At 40.8% G+C, this 25,166-nt stretch overlaps 3 protein-coding genes across 3 annotated transcripts in view; all 3 read right to left on the bottom strand.

Annotated features, from left to right (window-relative positions):
* LOC134285016 (homeobox protein 5-like) overlaps positions 1–25,166 on the bottom strand; it is a 231,767-nt gene that overhangs the window by 59,945 nt on the left and 146,656 nt on the right. The gene's annotated exons all lie outside the window — the stretch shown is intronic.
* On the bottom strand, positions 7,377–8,363 carry LOC134288652 (uncharacterized). Its single transcript, XM_062854090.1, has one exon. The coding sequence runs from the start codon at positions 8,361–8,363 to the stop codon at positions 7,377–7,379; it is 987 nt and encodes a 328-aa protein (XP_062710074.1).
* LOC134288650 (uncharacterized) lies at positions 10,195–14,319 on the bottom strand. Its single transcript, XM_062854087.1, has one exon. The coding sequence runs from the start codon at positions 14,317–14,319 to the stop codon at positions 10,195–10,197; it is 4,125 nt and encodes a 1,374-aa protein (XP_062710071.1).

Here is a 25,166-nt window from a genome sequence, read left to right as displayed (position 1 = left end):
GGCAATTGATCGCACTGTGCGATTGGCACCCGTCACATAGCAGTTGGAAAGCAAAACAGAAGAATAGAGGAAAATGTAAGTTAGAGAATGGATGACAGAGGATAAAGAAGGCAACAGATTGAAGGCAGAATATAGCAGATCAAAAAAAATAGGAGACAGAAAATGGAAGACTTGAACGAACAATGATAGAAGATGGACGGTAGGAGGACAGAAAATGCAGATAAAAGGTAAAAAACAAATGATAATCAGTAAAAGATGGACAACAAGCGATAAAAGATCAAATATTGAAGATAGACAGTAAAAACCAAAACTCAGAATTGAGAACGAATAAGACGGAAGATAGAAGGTAGAGAATACAATACTCAAAATAAGGGACAAATAGATTATCGAAGACAAATGCCAAAAACCAGATAATAATGTGCAAAAAATTTACTGAAAAGCAGGAGAAAAAATAGAACATACTATAATACTCCATTTATTAACATTATCTTCTTCCTTCTTAGTTGTTTTTTGTCTGATTATACAAGAAGATAATGTTGAAAAATGGTGCCAATGATCCCATATGGGAGGTTTAAGTTTAGAAAAAACAAAATGTAGAAGAAAAAGCCTAGAGATTGATGAGTCGCGACAGAAGATAAGACATAAACTACATAATAAGAGATAAAATATAGGAAACAGACAATGGAAAGTGAAAAAAGATGATTGTCTGAAGATATAACCAATAGAACATATAGAAATAAAGAAACAAAGAATATAGAAAATGGAAGATAGAAAATTGAAGACGAAAAATATGAAACAGAAGATGTCCAACAGAAGCCAAAAGATTAAAAATGGAAAAGAGAGAAAGCAGGAAATAATACAAAAAGTAAAAAATGATAGACAAAATATAGAAGATAGAAAACATCTAGAAGAGGAATACAGGGAAGATAAAAAAGACTGCAGAAGATAGATTATAGTAGACGTATTATAAAAGATAGAAGACAAAGAGTAGAAGCTGGAAGGTAGAAGAAAGAAGACAGAGAAGTATAGAATAGTAGTCACGTTCACCCAAGGAAGGTTTATGAGGCAAAAACACGGAAAAATATTTTTTTATTCAATTTTTAATATCTTTTGAACGGAAAAAGTCAAATACACACAGTAGGCAAAGCAAAGTTTGCCGAAGACGGTTAGAATGGGTTACAAAACATAAAATGTAGAAGGTAGAATGTCAAACATGAAAGAGAGAAGATAGGAAAGAGACGAAAAAAGAAAGAAGATAGAAGATAGAGGATTAAAGATTATAGAAGATAAAATAAAGAAGGATAAAAGATAAAACCTAAAACCAGTGATGGAAAATACAAGGTTCAAAAAAACACAAATACATAAGAATCTTGGGGTCAAGAGGTTTCAGAGTGAGCTCCAGCGGAAAAGGAAGCTTCATGGGGTACCAGGAGTGCTTCCAGTGATTTCATAGGAATTATAGAGGTATTTCAAGGCCCTTTCAAGAGATTTCAGGTGATTTCAGAGGCATTAACCCTTTGGAGACGGAGGGGTCATATACATATGATCCAAACATAGAAACGGCTGTATAAATTCACCCAGTCGATAAAACAGAATACTGTCTTCGACAAAGCTGTTGAAAATTGGGTCCTCTATTAGGGTAAAAAGGGAATATTTGTATTTGGGACTTCATTGATATCCTAGAACATTCTGAACACCATGAAATTTGGAAAAACGAAATAATTGACATACCAGTTAACCAGTAACCAGTTGTTCTAATAGCTAATCTTCGATATGTTTTACGTTTATAGTTATTCAGCCTTCGTCAAGAATAAAAAAGTGTTTTATATTCTGGGATGTTCTAGGTATTCCAAAGTGTCCTATAGTGAAATCCTTAAAATCTACAAGAATAGTTTTATGTATTTTCGCCACAAATTATAGAATTGCATAACGTACTTGGATCCGTGAAGCTCTTGACAGCTACAATGTCATTTATAGACACAATAGGGATATTTCAGGTTAGCCAAACTATCTTAGAGTTCATAACTTCAGGTCTACACTCGTAACAGTAGCCATATCTGTTATATTGAGTAACGTTGTATAATCAACCGCAGCTACTGGAGCAATCTGAAGTCTACTAGCTTATTATAAATCTTTTGGACATTCGGGTTCGTCCAAATTTCTCTATAATAAAGTCCTTCAAATCTACAAGAAAAACTTCATGTGTTTTCGCCATAAATAATATTATTGCATAATCTGCTGGGATCCGCGAAGCTCTTCAAATCACAAATGTCATTTAAAGACACTACAAGGATATTCCAGGTCAGCCAAACAACCTTGGAGTTCAGGACATCAGGTCTACACTCGTAACAACATCCATATCTGCTACACTGAGTAACGTTGTATATTTATCCGTGGTTACTGGACTTATCTGAAGTCTACTAGCTTAACCCTCTAATACCCAAATTTTTTATTTTGATCTAAATATCATTTTTCGTCATCTAAAATCGATTTAAACATGTTTTGGAAGATGATTCTTTTTAATTCTCGATTTCGTGAATTTCAGTTTTTGATTTTTCTAATTTTTATTTTTGAACATTCCCACACTTTTATATTTTTCTTGAAAGCCTATTTGGGGTACGGATTTTTTGAGATGAAAACATTTTGAGATTTTATGATTATTGTTGAAATATTTTTATTTTTATTTTTTTTCATTGAAAATTTTATTTTCCGTGTAATTTTAAGGAAAATAATTTTAGAGTGTATTCAATTCCCTTAAACTATTAAACTAGGATAGAATGATTTGGGAAAAATTTAAAATATGTTAATTGTAGCGATTCAAAGCAAAATAAACAATTGCTTCTGAACGGTGACTAAAACATCAATTTTTCAATGATTTTTTAAAAATGTTAGTATGTTTCAAAATACACTAAAGATTATTTTGAGATATACAAAACAGTCCTAAATATCAGCCAAAAATATAAAAATTTTGATTTTCCACGAAACAAAAATTACAAAAATGCTCAAATTATACCCCGTCTAAAGGCGGGATTGGGTATTAGAGGGTTAATATAAACCTTTGGGACATTGAGGTTCGTCCAAACTGTTCTATAATGAAATCCTTCAAATCCACAAGAAAAACTTTACGTGGTTTCACCAAAGCATAATCTGATGAGATCCGTGAAGCTTTTGAAATCTGAAATGTCATTTAGAGACACTATGGGAATGTTTCAGGTCAGTCAAACTATTTATGAGTACAGAACTTCAGGTCTACACTCGTAACATCAGCTATATCTGATATACTGAATAACGTTTCATAATCAATCGCGGTGAATGGACCAATCTGAAGACTATTATATATTATAATATAATAAACCTTTGGGATGTTGAGGGTCGTCCAAACTATCCTGAAGTTTAGCTCTTGATAGTAACAGTAGTTAATCTCACAATGAACTTTAAACTGTAGTCTGTAATCCCCCTGGCTAATCATGAGTCATTTAAAGATAGTTTTGAGATAATCCAGATCAACAACACTACTCCGGAGATCATAGCTCCAGGTCTACACTTATGATAATAGCTTTTGCCACTACGTTCAGCAGTGTTATATAATCAACTGTACTTACCAAAGCAATTGGAGGAACAATAAGCGTTTTTATATATTTTTGGGATATTATGGGCTTCCATACTATTATGAAGCTTAGTTGATAAAAACAACCATTGTAACTTTCAGAATACTTACTGGACATGATAGATTACAAATCGTAGCTTTTAATGAAAGAAGTTACCGTTACACCCATAGACTTGAGGATCTAAATTCAAGTACAGTTTGGATGACCTAGGATATCCCAACTGATCTGATACTGTCTATTAACCTATCAGAAGACTTACTGGACATGATAGATTACAAACCGTAGCTTTGTATAATGAAAGAAGTTACCGTTGCACCCGCAGACTTTAGGATCTAAACTCAAGAACAGTTTGAAGGACATAGGATATCCCGACTGATCTGATATTGTCTATTAACCTTTCAGAAGACTTACAAATCGTAGCTTTGTATAATGAAAGAAGATACCGTTACACTCGTAGACTTAAGGATCTAAACTCAAGTACAGTTTGGAGGACCTAGGATATCCCGACTGATCTGATATTGTCTATTAACCTTTCAGAAGACTTACAAATCGTAGCTTTGTATAATGAAAGAAGATACCGTTACACTCGTAGACTTAAGGATCTAAACTCAAGTACAGTTTGGAGGACCTAGGATATCCCGACTGATCTGATACTGTCTGTTGAACTTTCAGAAGACTTACTGGATCACAATTTGTGGCTTTGTATAATGAAATAAGCTGCTGTTACACCCATAGACTTAAGGATCTAAGCCCAAGAATAGTTTGAATGACCTAAGATATCCAGAAAAATATTCATCACAAAATTCTACCGTTTTTATGCTTTTGACTACCAAAACTATAGAAAAACGTAGAAAAAACTCCATAATAACACTTGGAAAAATTCCGGCTTCAAAGGGTTAAAATACTATCATGAGAGCTTCAGAGGGGTTTCAGAAGGGTTTCCATTCAGGGGATTTTAGGGGGCACCAGTGTATTTAACCCTCTAATACCCAATTTTATTTTAATTTTGATCTAAATATAATTTTTCGTCATCTAAAATCGATTTAAACATGTTTTGGAAGATGATTCTTTTTAATTCTCGATTTAGTGAATTTCGGTTTTTGATTTTCTAATTTTTATTCTTGAACATCCCCACACTTTTATATTTTCTTGGAACCCTTTTTGAGATACGGATTCTATGGGACGGAAACATTTTGAGATTTTTTGAATATTGTTGAAATATTTTTTTTTCATGGAAAATTTTATTTTCCGTGTAATTATAAGGGAAATAATTTTAGAGTGTATTCGACTTCCTTTAACTATTTTACTATGATAGAATGATTTGTGAATAAATTAAAATATGTCAAATGTAGCGATTCAATACAAAATAAACAATGACTTCTGAAAAGTGAATAAAACATAATTTTTTTATTGATTTAAAAAAAATGCAAATACGCTTTCAAAGACACCAAAAACTATTTGGAGATATACAGAACAGTCACAAATATCAGCCAAAAATATAACAGTTTCAATTGTCCACGAAACAAAAATTACAAAAATGGTCAAACTATTCTTCGTCTAAAGGCGGGGTAGGGTATTAGAGGGTTAAGGAAAGTTTACGGGTGCTTCATGGGTGTATTCTGTGCGGTTTCAAAGCGTTCCAAGGCATTCCAATATATTTCAGGAGGTAAATTCAAACCTCATTCGTAATTCAGCTTAGGTTTCAGGTGACTTTAAGGCGTTTCAACGGGCTAACAGCTAGAAGATTGAATTTTATTGAAGGCAGAAGATACATAACAACATACAGAAGAATTAAAAAAATGGCATATAAAAGACAGAAGAATGAAACTAAACAAAATTAAGCGGAAAAGTGAGGATAAAAATAAGATAGTTAGTTTATATCAGCAGACAGAAGATGGAATATAGCGAAAACAGCGAAGAGAATCAAAAAGGCCGAAAATAGTAAAGTAAACAGAGACAAAAGATATGTACATAAATATACAAAAGATTTATTTTTTATTTTTTTTATTTTTGTGTATTTCAACTTATGCTAATTCTACACTTATTTACAAAAAAAAAAGAAAGAAGATAAAATAAGTAGTCCATACTAAGAATATGAAATATGAGATTGAAAAACAGGAAAAATATAGAATGTATATGATTTAATGATGGAACATAGAAAATACAATGACAGTGAAGTCTTATTTTTTTTAACATTCTAGGACACTTTACTGATGGCCATTTCCAGCAGGTAGGATTTTGATTGCGTTTGATGAGAGCAAATTGATCCAAATTCCTCCAATGCACCTGTAACCGTTTTTACAGATGTTCAGGAGTTCGGGGTAATTAAGGATCACTCGCGGCGTTTACGACATGAACGAAACACTTTATTGCGGGGTAAAAAACACGACTTCGGATTCTGTTTTATTTAATTAGTTATTCTAAATTTCATATCACACGGAACCTAATATACGCAACAGCGTTGTTCTCCGCGCGCGGTATGATCACTACTGACTGGACAATCTGGGGTTTGTAGCTACGATCGTTCTAAATGGTGTAGAGAGAATGAGTGCCTGATGTGATCTAAAGAGATTGGCTCGGTAGTGAGAGCTAGTTTGAAATATAGGGGATAGCTGACCACTGATAGATTTTGCTGCGACATACCGGCCGCCTTGAAATATCGATTTCAAATTCCCTACTCTACATCTCTATACACGTAATGCTTATATTCTAACGGTACATTATTCGACACTAAGGAACCGTAGTTCTGTACTGACACTAACTGCTGCTGCTGTTGATATTGCTGGTTTGACTTCAGATGGCTGCGACTTGGTTGTTGAACGACGACTTCTGGGAGCATCACTTACGATCCGTCCGATCGGAGTAATGTTGTACGCTGGGGAAACTTCGGAATACATCTGAGACCGAACCGAGGTGACCTTCCTGACGAAGACCTTGCACAGGATGCGACTGAGCCTTGTTCCACGATGATGCTTGAGCAAACGGATGGCTGGATGACTGATACGAGATGTCCATGACGATCCGAGGGTCTCCTGACCCGGTGGCATTGCCCTATAATATGAACGGGTGCTTTTACAACTATATAACCCAAACTGAAAGAAACTTGCCTGGCGCGGAGGCCTCCTGGCCTCCGCGAGCGCCCTCGGCGCTGATGACAACGATGACAGATACTAGATGTCGATGACGATCTGAGGGTCTCCTGACCCGGTGCCATTGCCCTATAAGATGAACGGGTGCTTTTACAACTATATAACCCAAACTGAAAGAAACTTGCCTGGCGCGGAGGCCTCCTGGCCTCCGCGAGCGCCCTCGGCGCCGGTGACGACGACTCTCGTCGTAGGAATGGTTGCTCGTAGAATTTCGTCGAGGCTGTTGTGCGGCAGCACGGACTTCAACTTGGAGGAAGTCACCGAATTGAGTTGGCCAAACCCATTGGTGATCCGAATTGTTACGTTGAGAGGGGTGGTACCATGGATCCCCTTCATTGGATAGGCTGCACACACTGGACAACTTCTTCTACTACGATGACAAATGGCATTGCAACAGTAAATTGCATTTGGGCACACTGATTGGACAGGACATTTGGACTTGCTGACACGGTTGTGCCAGACCTCACAGGACGATACTGAAGTAATGCTGAACTGGACAGGACATCATGGACGGACAGAATACATGCTTGACTACTGAACAGGACTGGACACTGGTTGGAACGGCTTATGGATCCCAAATTGGTTTGACAGTAAGCGCCGAAGCGCTGAAGCAATAGAATCAATGATCTTCAGTAGTGGAATCAGTTTGATTGTCCCGGATGGGAAGGACACATATCTTGGATATTGCTCTACGGAACAGGCCATCCTGTGTTTTAACCGTAACCACGCGGATGTTTCCATCGGTACCCACGTGGACCTGTACTATTCGCCCCAACTTCCATTTCAGTGGGGGAAGATTATCTTCCCTTACAACAACCATTGTACCGACAGAGATATTGTTTCGCCGACGTGTCCACTTCGTTCGGTTGTTGAGGTCGGACAAGTATTGCCTTGACCATACTTTCCACATGTGCTGCACGAAGTCTTGCATTTCTTGCCACAGTGAAAGGCGGTTTTTCGGAAGATGGCTGAGGTCTGGTTCGGGAACAGCGGTTAGTGGTCTCTGAATGAGGAAATGACCTGGGTTCAATGCCTCGAAGTCCATTGGATCACTGCTAACGGGTGTCAGCGGACGGGAATTCAGGATCGCTTCTATTTGCACGATTGCTGTATGCATGGCGTCGTATGGCAGAATCTTCGACCCGACGGTGCGCTTGAAATGGCCTTTGAACGATTTGACCGCGGCCTCCCAGAGGCCGCCGAAGTTGGGCGATCTTGCCGGAATGAATCGGAATTCAATTTCGTCTTCTTCTGCGCTTTCTGCAACTGACTCCTGGAATTGTTGGTTGCGAAACAATCGGTGCAATTCGCTGAGCTCACGTCTTGCTCCGACAAAATTGAGAGCATTGTCACACATTACCAGGACGGGTTTACCTCGACGTGCGACAAAACGTTTGAACGCAGCAATAAAGGCAGCACTGGTCAGATCTCCAACCAGTTCAAGGTGAACTGCCTTAGTCACCAAGCACACGAAGACAGCGAGAAAATATTTCCGTGGAGCTGCGCGTCGGTTGGAGTTGGCAACGAAGAATGGCCCGCAATAGTCCACACCAACCTTCACGAATGGCGGTGCTTGCGATACACGTTCTGACGGTAGGTTTGCCATGAGCTGATCTAACACCTTCGGCTTGTTACGGAAACATGATACACATTCGTGGATAATCGTGTTTGCTAGTCGACGGATTTGAGTGGGCCAGTAGGGGAGGAAGGGGTAACCCCGTCACCTTAAGCATTTGGATTTTTCAAAATAAATGTAGGGCAAAAATTGATATTTTCAGTACGCAGATTATTTGATTCATTAGTTTTTTATAAGACTTGTGCATTGGAATTGTCAAATTATGTTAATTCTGGCGAACAATGCACATAACACAACCATAATAAATATTCATGTTTTTAATTCAGTGCGGGTAAGACCGTCACCCCTATGGGGTAAGTCCGTCATATATATTTTTATAGTACTACTTTTGAAGATTTCAATTTTAAAATATTTTCAATACATTTTTGAAGTGCAGTGAGGATTTACCAATCATTCTACAGTTGATACTCTTGTAAAATCATTGGTCGGGGGGCGCAATTGGAATTCGCCTAATAGGGGACTAAGCTCATGGGATTTGGGCTTATGGGGGTGTGGCCAATTATCCCGGGTGTGTTAACAGAGAGCGCAATACTTTCTTCGGCAAAGTTTTAGGGTTTGAAAAGATCTACCATTTAGAACTTAGGTTCATATGTTTAGTTGGTAACTTGGCCGCCAGAGGCGCCACCAACAGTTTGATATTAAATTGCACTACAGGAACCATTAGGTTGTCAAGCAAACGTTACGATGTGCGACAGCTCAAGACCCTGATAATTAGAAATAGTGTCTTCGGAAAAAATATTGGATACGCTAATAACTTACAGATGATGAGGTACAAAGTTCTAAATTCCTCCACTAGGCGGCGCTAGTGGGCATGTAAATTTTCCAAACCTCATATCTCAGAATCCAATGATTTGGTGTCTTCGGCAAAGTTGATCAGTATGACATAGACTTACATAAAACAGGACACGTGGTTCAGAATTCTGCCACTAGGCGGCTCTAGTGAATTTGCAATCGCTGAAAAAATAATCCACAAATTATGCCCTTAGAAGGTCCAGAAAGGAACAGGAAGAGTCCAAGCAGGAACTCCTGGAGAAATCCTAGTAGATTTAGTTGGAAAAATCGTAGGAAATACTGAAAGAAGCCTTAGAAAAAAAACCCGCAGGAATTCCAGGAGAAACCCATATGGGGTCGTCCATAAATGACGTAGCATTTTTTGACGATTTTTGACACCCCTTGCCACCCCTCGTAGACTACTTTCCAATACGTACATAGCTAGTAGCATAATTTGAAACTCCAACTCATCCCCCCCCCCCCCATAAAATGCTACGTCATTTATGGGCGACCCCTATAGAAATTTCCCTGGTTGGTCATCAGTTTGAGTTGCGTGGCATCTAATGGGAATGCCTAGCTAGTTCAACAAACATCCGGTCATCCGAAGAGCATGACGGTGTTACCCCCGCCGATGAGTGACGGGCTTACCCGAAAAGGCCACTTTTCTCAAATTACACCGTAATTTCTGAATAATTGTTGAAACTGACCATTCAATGAATCTTGGCACTAAAGAATAGTACAGATGAGAATACATGATTGATGAAAGTTATTTTTTGCGCTTCTTTTGTATTTCAGAAGCTAAATTCTACCGAGGAAATATTACATCCGCCGTTGGTACAATGACGCGTGCGTTTGTTTTGTTTATTTTCTTCGTGTTTGACAGGTCAATTTTGGTATCATTTGTCTCGAAAGAGTAAAAATGGTAAAAACAAATGAGGCGTGTGGCCAAAAAGCTACTAAATCACTGTTTTCTGGTAAAATCATTGGGGTGACGGGCTTACCCACCCTGACGGTGTTACCCGCTTTTCCCCTACTTCTCTCGTACACTGCTGGTTAGCAGCTGTTGACCCGCGTGAAACAGCCTCAAGTGGTAGTCTACTACGATCAGTTTGCTCAGGGGATGCCGGTAACAGAGAATCGCTGGATGCTTACGAGTTGATGACACAGGTGCTTCTGAAAGTCTACCACCGACACGCAGTACACCTTCGACGAGTATTGGCCAGAGTTTGTGGATTGGAGATGACGGTTTCACTTGATTTCCGCGCTGTAGTGCAGAAATCTCTTCTGGAAACGATTCGTTCTGGGCCAGACGTACCAGCGACAGCATGGCTTCTTGGTGTTCGATGTGGTTGATGTTTCCGCTGCGTACTTCTTCTGGGCGTCGACAATTGTGGATGAAACGGCGAATCCATGCAATTCTTCGCACCAATACGAACAAAGACGAATGTAGACCGAATAACTCGCTGTTTGGCTTGGACTGAGCTGGGATTGCAACTGCGCTTCGCTCTTCCAGTAATGTTCGATCGAAATCCTCTTCGGGGCTTGCCACCGGCCAAGTGCTGCGGTCTCGACGCAGCCATGCCGGACCTTCAAGCCAAATTGTGTGATACAGTAGTTGAGCCGGGGTCATACCTCGAGAAATGACATCCGCCGGATTTTCCGCACCAGCTACGTGATTCCAAACGAAACCCTTGGTGATGTGCTGAATCTCGGAAACACGATTGGCTACGAAAATCTGCCATCTCGAGGGCAAAGAGGATAGCCAATGCACAACGATTGTCGAATCGGTCCAGAAGCTTGCGTTATGGGGAATGCGAATGCTTGCCTTGACCTTCTCGTACAGATGACAAAGTAGCAATGCGGACGAAAGCTCAAGACGAGGGGTTGACAGTCTCTTCTTGTTCCGTTTAAGGTCCTCCAACGGCGCAACACGGGATTTGGCAATTAGCAAGCGTACTTCTACTGAAGAATCCATCAGCGTGCAACGTGTGTAGATGCACGCACCGTAGGCCTTGTCCGATGCATCACAAAACTCATGCAATTCCATTGAAACTGCTTCGGCCTTGTATCCAATCCAGCGTGGAATCGAAAAGGAGGACAGGGCGGTCAAGTTCAACCTGTACTCTTGCCAAAATTGTTGCATCGCTTCAGGTAATGGATCATCCCAGCCGCAATTGTGTTTCCACAGTTCTTGTAGAAAGATTTTTGCGATAACGACTACAGGACCGATCAAGCCTAGTGGGTCAAATAACCGAGCCGCTTCAGCGAGAACTATACGTTTGGTTGGAACAACATCGTTATTCCACTGTGGTGAGTCGTATCGGAAGCTGTCTGATTGTGGCTCCCATTGCAAGCCTAGTGTCTTCACTGGAGAGGACGATGAATCCAGCTCTAACAATGCTCGGCTATCCAACAGTTCTTGTGGCAGTTGTGCCAGCAGCTCCTTGCTATTGGAGTTCCATTTTCGTAGGTTGAATCCTCCGGATGCAGTGAGTTCCACCATTTCTTCCGCCAACTGCTTCGCTTCCTCTACGGTGTTCGCTCCGGTCAACATGTCGTCGACATAAAAATCTTCTCGTAGTACCTTCGCAGCACGTGGAAACTTGGATGCTTCTTCATCTGCTAGTCGCTGAAGGCACTTCGTCGCCAGATACGGAGCTGCAGCTGTGCCGTAAGTGACGGTAGTCAGCTCATACGTTCTTAGGGGTTCATCGGGTGAGCTTCGGTAAACAATTCGCTGGAGAGATCGGTCGCCATGCTGGACAAGTATCATGCGATACATTTTTTCTATGTCCGCCACAATTGCCACACAAAACAGCCGAAACCGGAGAGTGATGGAGATCAAGTCTTCTTGGATTACGGGGCCGACCATTAGCGCATCATTGAGCGAAACTCCACTGCTGGTTTTGCAAGACGCATCAAACACCACGCGCAGTTTGGTTGTGGTGCTGTCTAGTTTGAATACTGCATGATGAGGAAGGTAGTATACAGGGGAGACTTCGTTGCCTTGTGATGCCGAAACTGGAACTTCCACCATGTGTCCAAGCTGTTCATATTCCCGGATGAACTCTGCATACGCTGCCTTCAGTTCTGGATTCTGTTGAAATCTTCTCTCCAAGCCAAGAAACCTTCTGGTTGCAATGCCTTCTGATTCTCCGAGCTGAGCAACGATGTAATCTCTCTTGGGAAGAGTGACGACGAATCTACCACTTTCATCGCGAACGGTTGTTTGGTCGTAGTATGCTTCACATGCGGTTTCTTCCACAGACTGAGTGCAATGGGTGTGGCAGGTTTCCAGTTCCCAAAACTTTGATAGCTGTTCTTGTAGGTTCGCAAGTGTGCAGGAATATGCTGACGTTTGCTGCACTGATAACGAATGATCGATTGCTCGACCAGACACTATCCATCCGAAAACTGTGTTCTGCAGCGTAGGGCCTCCATCCACAATTTTCTCCCGACCGTCGGTGAGCAGATCCAGATAATGTTCTGCTCCAATGATTAGATCTATACGACCTGGCTCGTGGAACTGCGGATCGGCGAATGTGATGTTGCTCGGGAAATTCCAGTTGACGACGTTAATCTTCCGTGCTGGTAAGGTTGCAGTCAGTTCGGGTAAGACGTAGAAAGTCATCTCCTCGTGGAATGGTGACAAATCCGAAATTCGAGGGAGGACTGTCGCTTTCACCGACTTCCGTGCTACGGTTACAGAACCACCGATGCCTTGAACCGACATATGTTCAGCCGAACTTTGTAGGTTCAGTTTGCTAGAGAACTGTGTTGTCATAAAGCAAAACTGCGAACACGAATCTAGCAACGCGCGGGCTAGTCGCGAATTGCCGTAACTGTCCTGTACGCAGACAAGAGCAGTTGATAATAGAATATCTTGCGTAGAAAACTGTGTGTTTGTCGGCAGGGCTACAGTGTTCTGATTGGTACTTGATTGATGTGAGGTGGATGGTTGTGCGGTGGATTGCGAGTGTGATGCGGAAGGTGTGCGTGTGGGTTGCTGTGTAGTGTGAGCTTGTGCAGGTTGGTGCTGGTTTGGTAACTGTGTCTGTGGTTGCTGCTGATTGACTGCTGAGGGTCTAGGTTGCCCTTGTGGGACGGAGGATCTGTTCCGATGTTCGCTTGGTGGCTGCTGTTCCGGGTGCAGCAGGGAATGATGCTTCTGCTGGCAATGGTGGCATGCTCCTCTACTGCATACACGCGCCTGATGTCCAGGATATAGGCAGTTCAGGCAAAGCCGACTTCTTCGTACTGCTTCGCTGCGCTCGGGAACCTTCAGTTTCAGGAACTTCAGACATCGGAAAGCAGAATGGAATCCTTCTCCACAAAATGGGCACTTGAACGCTGGTTGAACAACAGAGTTGGTGACGGAGAACTTTGCCTTCTTCTCAGGGACGACGATAGCCTTAGCTGGAGCCACAGACTGCAACACGGAGCACTGATCTCTTAGGAAATGCATGAGGTCCTTGTACTTGGGCACTTCCTTTGAGTTATGGTGAGTTTCCCAATTTCGAAGCGTGGTGGAATCTAAACGAGAGCACACCATGTAGACAAGAATGGTGCTCCAGTTGTTTGTGTCTTCTCCAACTTTATCCAACATGAGAAGATGTTTATCAAAATCGCTGATTAGACGACTGAGCAACTCGTATCCTTCTCTGCGTATGGGCTCAATCGAAAACAAGGCATCAAGATGGGCTTTAACAATCAATTTCTTGTTTCCATATCGCTTCTCCAGCATCGTCCAGGCAACCACATAGTTGACGTCTGACATTTCCACGGAATTGATCTCCTGAAGAGCTTCTCCACTGAGCGATGACCGTAGATACGTGAATTTGTCCATTTCCGTTAGCTGTGGGTTATTATGGATCAAACTCCGAAAAGTATCGCGAAAGGTCACCCAGTCCTTGAGATGTCCTCCGAAGGTTGGTAGACGGATTTCCGGAAGTTTGACACGAGACAGACCAGTTGAAGTACCTTGAGCCGTTAGTTGCTGCAGGTTGGGCTGAGTTGAATGTTGTTTCGATAATCGGCTCATCAATGCAGCTTTCAAACGACAATAATTGTTCTCGACATCCAGCACGACCTTCTCATTCTCTGCTTCCTTCTGCTTGAGCCGAGCCTGCGATGTTTCACTGAGTGTTTTCTCCATTTCACTTTCTTCATCCTCTTCTACATCTTCTGTAATCAGTTCAATTTGTCTTCGAACACGGTGAAATTCGCTGAAAGCAGCTTCCAGACGTTCCAAACGAATTTCAACTTCAACACTATGCACACTAGAGTCAAAATTATCGAGAAAACATTCCACTGCTTCAAAAGTTTTTAAACTATTTCGTTCTTGTTTGACTAGATTTCGTAGTTCATTTTCCATTTTTGCACTTTAATCACTGATAGTTCACAGAAATTCAGTTGTTGATCACACAAATTCACTCACTGCAAATCACTCCCACTGTGCACCCGAAACGCGAATTATCAACTCGACGTCCCACACGACCCGCGGTATTGACAGAGATTGGGGGAAGGGCAACAACCATTGACAGCAGCGAGGGGATCCAACCGAGCAGAATACCAGAACCAGAAATGCAGCGATTTAAAAGACCAACCGTAGAGATGGTAGACACAGAGGCTCACCTACACCCACAATTTTCATATGGAGATAGAAACACCTTCATGCGATCCTAGGCATCATTTATTGGTCACAATCAATTTCGCTTTGCACCAGTGACTCGCATGCATAGAGTCCACCATCAATCATTATCATGCACAACAACCAGTACTTCCCCGTTTTCAGGACGCTGCTGTTATCATCTCTGCGCCGTCGTCGTCGTCGTCGGGCTGGATCTCCACAGCTTCACTACGTTGATCAGCAAACCGGGAACAATACAGCATCCAAAATGGTATCACCACACTGTAGAGCTCGATGTTCGGAAGGTCGAGTTCACTGAACCCAAGCGGAGGGTTTCTTCGCACAACTGTGCTTTTGTTAGTTATAGCACTGGTCACTTTTGGTCACTTGAGAGTCCCCGAAATCCGGCTCGAAGGACCATTTAATGTAACCGTTTTTACAGATGTTCAGGAGTTCGGGGTAATTAAGGATCACTCGCGGCGTTTACGACATGAACGAAACACTTTATTGCGGGGTAAAAAACACGACTTCGGATTCCGTTTTATTTAATTAGTTATTCTAAATTTCATATCACACGGAACCTAATATACGCAACAGCGTTGTTCTCCGCGCGCGGTATGATCACTACTGACTGGACAATCTGGGGTTTGTAGCTACGATCGTTCTAAATGGTGTAGAGAGAATGAGTGCCTGATGTGATCTAAAGAGATTGGCTCGGTAGTGAGAGCTAGTTTGAAATATAGGGGATAGCTGACCACTGATAGATTTTGCTGCGACAGCACCTAAACCACTAACAACTTTATTGGGTCCGACTGGGTGTTGGTTTCCAATCCCTACCCGCCCAGTAATACAACCCCAATCAAGCCCTCCGTCGAAGCCAGATGGCAAAATCCGGAGCTTCTCCTCGCTACACCCAGCTGATCAACAACAACAACAGTTAGGGTCTCGATTTAAATGAAGATCGTGGCACCTTTTTCTTCGCCCTGCGTTCAATCTGAAACGTTAATTTTATACTAGGAAGCGGTCGCGGCCGGCGCACAATCTGTAAGCTTGTTGCTTTCGTTACGCCCAGCTACCGTCCTACCCATCATCATCATCAGCGGCATCATCGTAGTCTTCGCGCTCGTCAGTCACTGAGGAGACCCTCAGGGCAGCCGGTGGATTGGATGGAGCTGATTGAAGTGTGGCACCCCCAAGGTAGCGACCGATCCACTGATCGTTGGATCAGTACATCGATCGGCAGAAGGTGCTTTCTTCGAATTCAGCCCTCCGGTTGTTGAACGGCTGACTGCTCCAATGGTCCAATGTGTTTATAACGGCGGCGTTGATGCAGTCCAAGGTCTTTCCTTGGTTCTGCTGCTGAAACCAGAAGAGAAGCGATCGCACTGATGAAAATATTTACGTTACCAAGTGGATTAATGCCCAGCAGGGAGCGACCGGTCCCGTAGAGCTCGTGTTCCATCTAGGAAAAAGGAGGGTTCTTTGAAGTCTACATACAGGGGATACTCAAAATAACTGAGACAGGTTAAATTTTCAGTTTTCAAAAAATGTTCAACAAGCTGTAACTTTTCGAAAAGAGCATCAAATATTCCCAAATTTTTACTGTAAGTTCATCAACTGGTTGTGTATCATTGGTCAAAATTTGGAAAAGATCGGGCTATTCTACACGAAGTTATAAAGGTTCTAGAAAAAGGTATAATTATTCGATAGTCAACTTTGAGCTGTTATATCTCCGGATTCAATGAACCGAATCCAATGAAATTTTGATCATTTAAGACTTATATAATGAGCTATAAAAAACATTTGACTAAACTTAAAATTCTTTACATGAAAGAAAATTATAACGTTTAGATTATTTTCCTAATATAACACCAATTTATCCAAAACTTCATCATCGTTTCAAAATTCGAGGTAGTAATTATAGTTCATTTAAATTCCCTCTAATTGGCTCGAATATATTTATGTTTCAAAGGAAAGCAACCAAATAGCCGGCATTAAATTGAAAAAGTAATGGGATGCATATGAAAAAGGGATATATTTACTAAAAAAACATACAATAAATGAAATCGCTATAACTTTTTTTCTTATTAATAATTTCAAATTAAGTCAACCGTTTTCCAAAGTTCATTATATAAGTCAGAAATGATCAAAATTTTTATTGCATTCGGTTCATTGAATCCGGAGATATAACAGCTCAAAATTGGCTATCGGATGATTATACCTTTTTCTAGAATGTTTAAAACTTCGTGTACAATGGCCCGATCTTTTCCAAATTTGAACCACTGATACACAACTAGTTGATGAACTTACAGTCAAAATTTGAGAATATTTGATGCCCTTTTCGGAAAGTTACAGCGAGTTGAACATTTTTTGAAAAGTGAAAATTTTACCTGTCCCAGTTATTTTGAGTATCCCCTGTACGTGCTACCAACAAGTGGGGAGTGTACGTACATAGATGGATGAATGCGTCGTAGCTTTGTAGATCAGCGTTCGCTCTGTTTGATTCCCGCCGGGTGCCCTCAGCTGGCACCGAACGGTAGCTTCCAACAAAGAAAACGTAGGGTAAGGTGGGGAAGGTGTTTGGTCTTGAAATTGAAAACATTAAAAATAGGGAAGTAATTTTTGCATTCATTTCCAAAACGCTTCATAGATATTACACAGTCTACTTCATATAAGAACATTATCAACATGAGATTTCCAAAAAATTACAACATGACCAACGTATGATATCGCATTATTTGTTTCAAACTGTTACATAAGACCTTGATCCTTGGGATACAATGTACCACTTCCGTACCCTTCCACCTGTTGGTGGCCAGTCGAAACTGTGGGCTCTTGTTTTTTTTTAAATGCTTCATGAAATTGTTAACGACTTTCGTCATCAGAAATATGTTTCTCAAGTCCTAGATAACTGATTCGGATCGATGAACATGTTCAATATACCTAGAATACCTAAAGGCCTTCAATACGATATGGAGCTGCTCTGTAAGCATCTGAATGTAATCAAAGCAATAGCTTCATGAGACAAGTATGTCAGAATAGGGGAACCAACGTATTTTTGACACAGCGTTACGCCAATATATTTTGGACACTTCCATTTGTTATTGCCGAAAGTGTCCAAAAAAAAATTTGATGCGTTGCTGTGTCCAAAATATGTTGGCTCCCCTACTCTTAGAGTTGCAAAATATAACTGACCAGCTGTTTTTGTGTTGTTTAGATGTTCTAGGATATCCGACATATGCTGGAGTTTAGACTCTCATGATCAATAGTATCTACCACAGCTGCCATTCAATCTACGCTTGCGGTTTATTGTCCTTGTTATGCATAGTGTTCCACAATCCAAAAGCTAGCTCTTTTCAGGTTGACGAACACTGTAAGGATTGCCAAAAGTCCTGCGGTTCAGGACCTTCAAATTCAAAGTCTACTAACAAAATCTACTATATTCTCTATTAAATCATTGCAGTTCATTGTCGTTTTTATCCATGGTGCTTGGAAATGCAACGAGAAGCTATCTTTGACGTTGTATAGGACATAGTTAGGCTTGTCAAATGTTTTGGATCACAACATTATCAAGTTTTATACAGAGCCTGCTAGTGCTACAGCCGCCATACAAGGTACGACTGTGGGTTATGGTCGCTGTTTTTCATGGTCTATAGCAATCAACTATGAGGATGTGCCGTAGTCGCCAATCAATATAACAATGCGGCATTTGACCGCATTTGACCGTAGTTACCCGAGGTGAACTTCAACAACGAGAAATTTTATGGTTGTAGAACATTGCGTAATTTAAAAAAAAATCTCGAGTTCAAGACTTGCCAGGTTAACAGAATCTACCATAATCACCATTCAATCTAAGCTTATGGTCGTTGTTGTCCATGATGCTCAGCAATACAACGAAAAGATATATTTAACTTTATTAGACATGATAAGGTCTGCAAAATATCCTGGAGTTCAGGACTTTAAAGTTCCACAAAGTCGACTGTAGCCATTCAATCGAATTGTTCTAAAGTTCTTCTGAAATTATTCAGTGGGTAGTTTCTGGAATTTCTCCAAGTAATCTTATACGATGCTGCCTAGTTATCTCTTGCAGTACGCTGAGAAGCTTCTTTCGTGATACCTAAGGTAGTTCATCCTTCCAGTAGTTTGTACGAAAATCCCCTTAGGATTTCTTGTGAGAGTAATCTTACGAGACCTTCTTCCAAGATTACTTTAGGTAACCTTTTAGATTTTTTTATGTTTTCTCTGTAATAAATTCAGATAATTTTTATGATTTTTTTAGAAAATTTGTTTGCATACATAAAGAAAACTCCTTCATGTATTCCTTTAGGAATTGTGTTAGGCATACCTCCAGGAGTTGGCATGCGATTTTTCTATGGGATCTCTTGGAAATCCTCCAGAACTACTTTTATGTTTCCCCATAGGGGGTTCCTTCACGGATTTCTACGAGGATGTTGGTTTACCTCAACCGTGTACCTGTGCACCGTGTACCGTGTAACCGTGTAAGGGATACCTCAAAGCGTGTTTGACCCCTGGGATTCCTCCACCAGTTCTTTCCAAGATGCACTCAGATATTCCTTCTGAAATTTCTCCAAGAGTTTTTCCGGGGTCTTCCTCAGAAGAATTTATTCATATTTTTTCCTGAAATTTCGTCTTAATTTCCCCCATTGGCGTCTAGTGGAGTACTTCCAATTTTTCTTCCGGGGATTCAATCAGCAGTTACTTCTGAAATTCCTCAAAGATCTGGCATTCTTCCAGAAAATCCTTCTGGGACTCGTCCAGGATTTTTTTCAGGAGTACCTTGTACCATTCCTCCAGCAGTTCCTCCTGAAATTCCTGCAGGAGATTTTCTGGATTCCTCAGGATTTGTCCATAACTTCGTTCTTGAATACCTCCAAGAGTTATTGCTGAATTCCTTCGAGAGTTCTTGTAGAAATCTCTAGATCGAATCCCTGGAGTTTTTTCTCGGAGAAACATAAGACTGAAATCCCGAGCCTATGTTATACACACTATCGATCCAGGGCAATCTTTGGAGGTTTCAGAGAACTTTCAAAAGGCTTGTGGTGTGTTTTAAGACGTATCAGGATGTTGCAAGAAGTTTAAGGCCTATTTCTGGGCGTTTCGGGGATATTGTAGGGGGTCTCAACGACGGCTCCAGAAAAATCTCAGGAGAGTTGTCAGAGGGATGCAGTGGATTTCAATGGCCTCAATGGCCAGGAAGCACCACAACAGTACTGAAATTCTCATTAAACACAACTAAATTACTATACATGAGACAACTGCTCTGAAACCATATGAACTGCTCTAAAATACCCTTGAAACCCATCTGAAACCCTCTAAAATGCTCAAGAAACTCCCTGAAAACCCCTGAAAGCCTTTTAAAAGCTCCCCAAACTCCTGAAACTTCTAAAAGCGCTCCCGGAACTCTCTCAAACGCTTCCAAAGCGCCAACGGCTTCCATAAAGCCCTTACTTCACTCTTGAATATCCTAAAACCGTCACTAAATCCATTGAAACGTCCTGAAATACTCTTCTTATTCTTTATGGCTCTACGGGCCCACTGGCACTTGGTCTGCCTCTCTTCAACTTAGTGTTCTTTGGGCACTTTTACAGTTATTGATTGATGGGCTTTCTTTGCCTGCCATTACATGAATTTGTATACTGTGAGGCACACAGAAAGAAATTCTGAAAACTACACTTCATGTAAATATTAGAACGCTAAAATTTCCATTTTATTTGATTCGAATTTAAATAAAAGAATCTATTGCACGCAAAATTGTAAGCAAGCTCCGTACTGCAGACAACCTGTAATTTTACAATCCAATGGAGAATTGTGTTGAAAGTGATGGTAGTCAATTTGTTACAGCGAGCGCGATGTAACAATTTTGAACTGTGCAAGTACAATGATACACTATGCCAAGGGAGTCGAGAAAATTTTCCCGACTGGAAAGGGAATCGAACCCGTCGTTTCCGGATTGGCGATCCATAGCCTTAACCACTAGACTAACTGGAGACCCCTGCTGAAATACTCGTAAAACATTTAATACTCCCTAAAATGCTCCTGAAACCACCTGAAAACCCCTTGAAATCTCCTGAAATCCCATGAAAAGCCCAGAAACATTCCAAAACGCTCAGAAACTCCTCTGAAACCTCCTGAAATGCTACCGAAAGCCTTTGAAAGACCTCGTAATAATACTGAAACTCCTTGAAACGCCCTGAAATAACTCAAAACGATTCTGGATATCTGAATGTAATTCTTTAGATCGACCAAAAGCGCTCCTCGGTCCTGCTGAAGCCCTCTGAAGCCCCATGAAACACCTTAAAATGCGCTTGAAACCTCTGAAACTCCTTAAACTTTACTAAAACCCCCTTCAACGCTCTCAAACCCCTCAAAACGCTTTTGAAATCCCATGACACTCCCCTGAAGCCCCTGAAACACATCCCTTGAAACGCCCTGAAAAATCCACAAATTTCCCTGCGACGCACCTAAAACTCCCTAATTTATTTCCCGAGACGCTCTGAAAATCTCTAAAATAGCTTAAAATAGGCCCTAAAACGCTTCTAAAATCCCATGAAACGCACCTGAATCCTCCTGGAAACACCACTGAAACTACTAGACTAGACAATGAATATCAACATGCACACAACTGAAACATGTGTTTGATAAACAAATTGAGACTTGAATTCCGAAACGAAATCCAAATGCTCCGGTGGGAATTGAACCTACGACTCCCAATTCGCTTGACGGGCGCTTCTTCCCTCTAAGCTACGGAGCCAGTTGACTATCTCCGTCCCCTGACGTCAAGGAACTGAACTCGATTTCATTCATGCAAATGGTATGTTCCTTTTGGCTTGGATAGCCTGAGCAAAAATCGAGAAATTGTCATTTAAGAGGTTTTTTGGTACTGTCTACCTCCGTTAATTTGATCGCTTCTTATTCGAACACGAATTTGACATCCGCACATTGTTTAAACTAAAATTGGTTCAAACGTCAGACTACTAATGGAATGGGGTGAAGCGGAGCGCAGTATCAAAACAAAACTGCAAATAAGGTTACCAAGATATTGACAGCATTCGGCCTAATCTCGCCTTGTTCAGCAGTTCAGCGAGCTGTTTACAAGGTGTCCGAATTTAGAACGGACGGCGAAAAACATGAAATTCACGTTCCCGTTCCGAAATTATTGTGATATGGGAACATCGATTATATTCAACTCTACTATTTAGTACGAAATCAATCGTCCAACTCCCGTTTTACTGAAATTCTATTGTAAAACAATTTTTCCAGATCTCCGCCAGAGACTAAGTCCATGTAAACAGTTCGCTGAACTGTCAGTTTACAGCTTCGTCATCTTACAGTATCCTACACACTTAAAAAATCACCGACTTCTCAACCGTTAAGTTTATTTTACAGAAAAAAATCGGTAAAGTCAGCAATTTTTAGCGAACTTCGTTAGAGTTTGCAGTTAAACGATAACATTTTACCGAAATTAGGTATTTTTTTTAAAGAATTTCAGTAAAAACCCGTAACCGAACGCTCATCAGTTGAGATTTCCGTAAAATTACCGAACGCGGCTAGCTGTGTATGATCACAGACAAACAGACGTCTCACTCTACTCGCTTCCCATCGTTTCAGTTTTTAACGGATAATTCAAATATACTGTAGTTCGCAAATCCTTCGCTCACGGCGCTCGCATCGTTTCTGCTCCTATTTGACGTTTGCTCACTACCGCCATCTACTCAGCTGGTTTTCGAAATACACCCGAGCAGAGGAGAATATCAAATTAATAACTACGAAATAACATAACCTGTTTTTATATCTTGGTTTGTTATCATTATCTTATCAAGGCATTACTTCTCCATAACATCTTTTGTTGGGCAAGCTTATTTTGTTATGAGCACGATATTGGTATACGTTTATTAAATAACATTTAAATAATATGTTTTGTTGTAAAACAAATTTAGTTATTATTGAACTATAGAGTGTGCATAAATATTAAATCATCAATACCACAACGATAACAAGTTTTGAAATCAAAACTACATCATAAGATTTACATTGTTTTCAGCATTCCGTGATAGGGAGCTTATGCATAATCTCTCATCTGTTCACCTTCCTCTTCCCTCTGGCCTTACATCCTAACTGATAGCATACCAGCTTCTCAGCTTAATGTTTAAGTGTTATAGATAGTAGAGTCAGCATTGATCAGCGGAGTTAAGCGACCTGTATCCAAAAGAACATGATTTCACGATTCCAAGAACGCCAACGAGCCATTTTACAAGATGTTTTCGACTAGTTGGTAAAATTCCAGGAAGAGTTTATTGAAAGGTTTATTAGACAAATACCATAAACTTTAGACTAGTCTGGGGAAATTTCCAAAAAAATGGGTTGATTATGGTGGAGAGAGGGGGCACTCTATCTCCCTCGTGGCATTTACCATACCTTAAATTAAACATAAGGTACATTATTATATCTCAGGTGTATTATAATCATAACTTATTATGTTTTTAAATTATTATCAATAACATCCAAAGTTCAAAATTTGTTAATGAAATATTTTTATATTCATTATTATTAAGTTGTTATTGGAGCCAACAAAACATGTTATTAAATTGGTCTTCCAGGAACATTTTTTGTTATGACTTTTGTTATTTTGCCGCTTATGACAGACAAGTATATAACATAATATATTATGTTAATAACATGAAAATAACTGATTCCATTGCTCAGTTATTTTGCCAAAATAACGCATTTTATTATGGAGTTGTTATTTCCTTCTGCTCGGGCAGCGTAAATAGCATTGGGCGATTATGTTTTCGTGACGATGGTTTTCATCGCATTTTTATCCAAGTGATACGTCTGTTTGTCTGTGGTATGATGTTAATTGGCTCTTTTAAAAAGTTACGGAAACCGTTGGAACCATTACAGAATAACACAAAACTTGTTTTTTTGCCCGTGTTTTTACCACACGTTACCTTATCCTCCGCGAAGGGAACACCGATTGCGTCAATAATGGTTTGCGGCGCGCTCGATGAAGTCGTTTTTCCGCTATTAATCTACGACGACAATAAAAAAAACCTTATCACCGTCTCGACCAGCGAAACAGATTGGCCTAGAAAGTCGGTCTCTTGTTTGCGCCCAAGAAACCATGCCCAACCCTAGAGGAGCGAAGCGAAATTACCTTTGAGCCGCTATTTTTGGCCTGGCCAAATAGTTTCTAATATCCGGCGACTATCGCATCGCCATCGTCTCGCCGATGGCGATGAAGATACGCATACGCGACACAGTCGCCACATTAGAATCGAATTTTGGATACGGGCACGCGCGTGACCCCCGGAAGGGTACGCGTGCTCGGAATGCATGTGTGCATTCGTCCGCCGCTGGCACACGATAATAACAAAATAACTGCCTTGCACCTCCTTCCTTGGTAGAGTGTGTTTGGCATTGTTTGCTTCGACAGATAAGATCCGATAAGTGCAAAACGATACCACATGAAAACCAACGGGCTTCATAAGAGTACCTAACGTTTATCATCATTCTCTCCCTCAAGCGTTTCCCTATGGAAACAAACTAATCTTCCCATGGAGCCACAAAAAGATATACATTTCAAAATCGTTACATCGAGTAAGCTGCAACAAATTGACCTCCATCGCTTCCAACACAATTTCCCATCGGATTGTAAAATTACAGGTTGTCTGCAGTATGGAGCTTGCTTACAATTTCGCGTGCAAGAAATTCTTTTATGTAAAATCGAATGAAATAAAGTGGAAATTTTAACGTTCTAATATTTATGTCGAGTGTAGTTTTCAGAATTTCTTTCTGTATACGTCATCAAACGTCAGAAAGTCTTATTTCTGAATTGAACTTCTGGTAACCCTGCGAGTGGGTTAAAACGAATCTACGGTAACATGGATTTGTTAAACTTATCGCTTGTTTCATCAAAACAAAAGATTCTGCGGTTGCGTTTCATTATAGCTTAGCTTAGCTTAGACTGACTGCACATATCTATGGTTGCTACTCCGTGATTGACTCGAACCAATGACAGTTGCACAATGAATCAACTGAATAATTGACTGGGAGTGGTCAACATTCTCACTGTGCACGCTTCAGAGGCTCTCTTTAACAGTACAATAACGGCGCCGGCCACGTCCTTGCAGTCAGGTTGGAAGAGTGAAGGAATGTTAATAGCAACCTTTGTTATGTGAAAGTTGGCGTTTACCGCACGTCTCCACCAAAGGCTGCAGGAAGGAGTGATTGTTAGTAGGGCAGGTATCGTTGGGTCAGGATTCACTTCGATAAGTAATATGACCTTTTGGAGTTGCAGTATGCCGTGCAAACTGCAGTGATGTTGTTCGCTTCACGCGGAAAGCAAACAACCA

This window comes from Aedes albopictus, chromosome 1, assembly GCF_035046485.1.
Source record: "Aedes albopictus strain Foshan chromosome 1, AalbF5, whole genome shotgun sequence".
NCBI lineage: Eukaryota > Metazoa > Arthropoda > Insecta > Diptera > Culicidae > Aedes > Aedes albopictus.
The sequence above is the reverse complement of the archived record's forward strand: the minus strand, read 5'-3'. Positions and strand labels throughout refer to the sequence as shown.

Bases quoted from the DNA above. Each gene is read 5' to 3' on its own strand.
- LOC134288652 (XM_062854090.1), bottom strand. From the start codon at position 8,363: ATGGCAAACCTACCGTCAGAACGTGTATCGCAAGCACCGCCATTCGTG.
- LOC134288650 (XM_062854087.1), bottom strand. From the start codon at position 14,319: ATGGAGAAAACACTCAGTGAAACATCGCAGGCTCGGCTCAAGCAGAAG.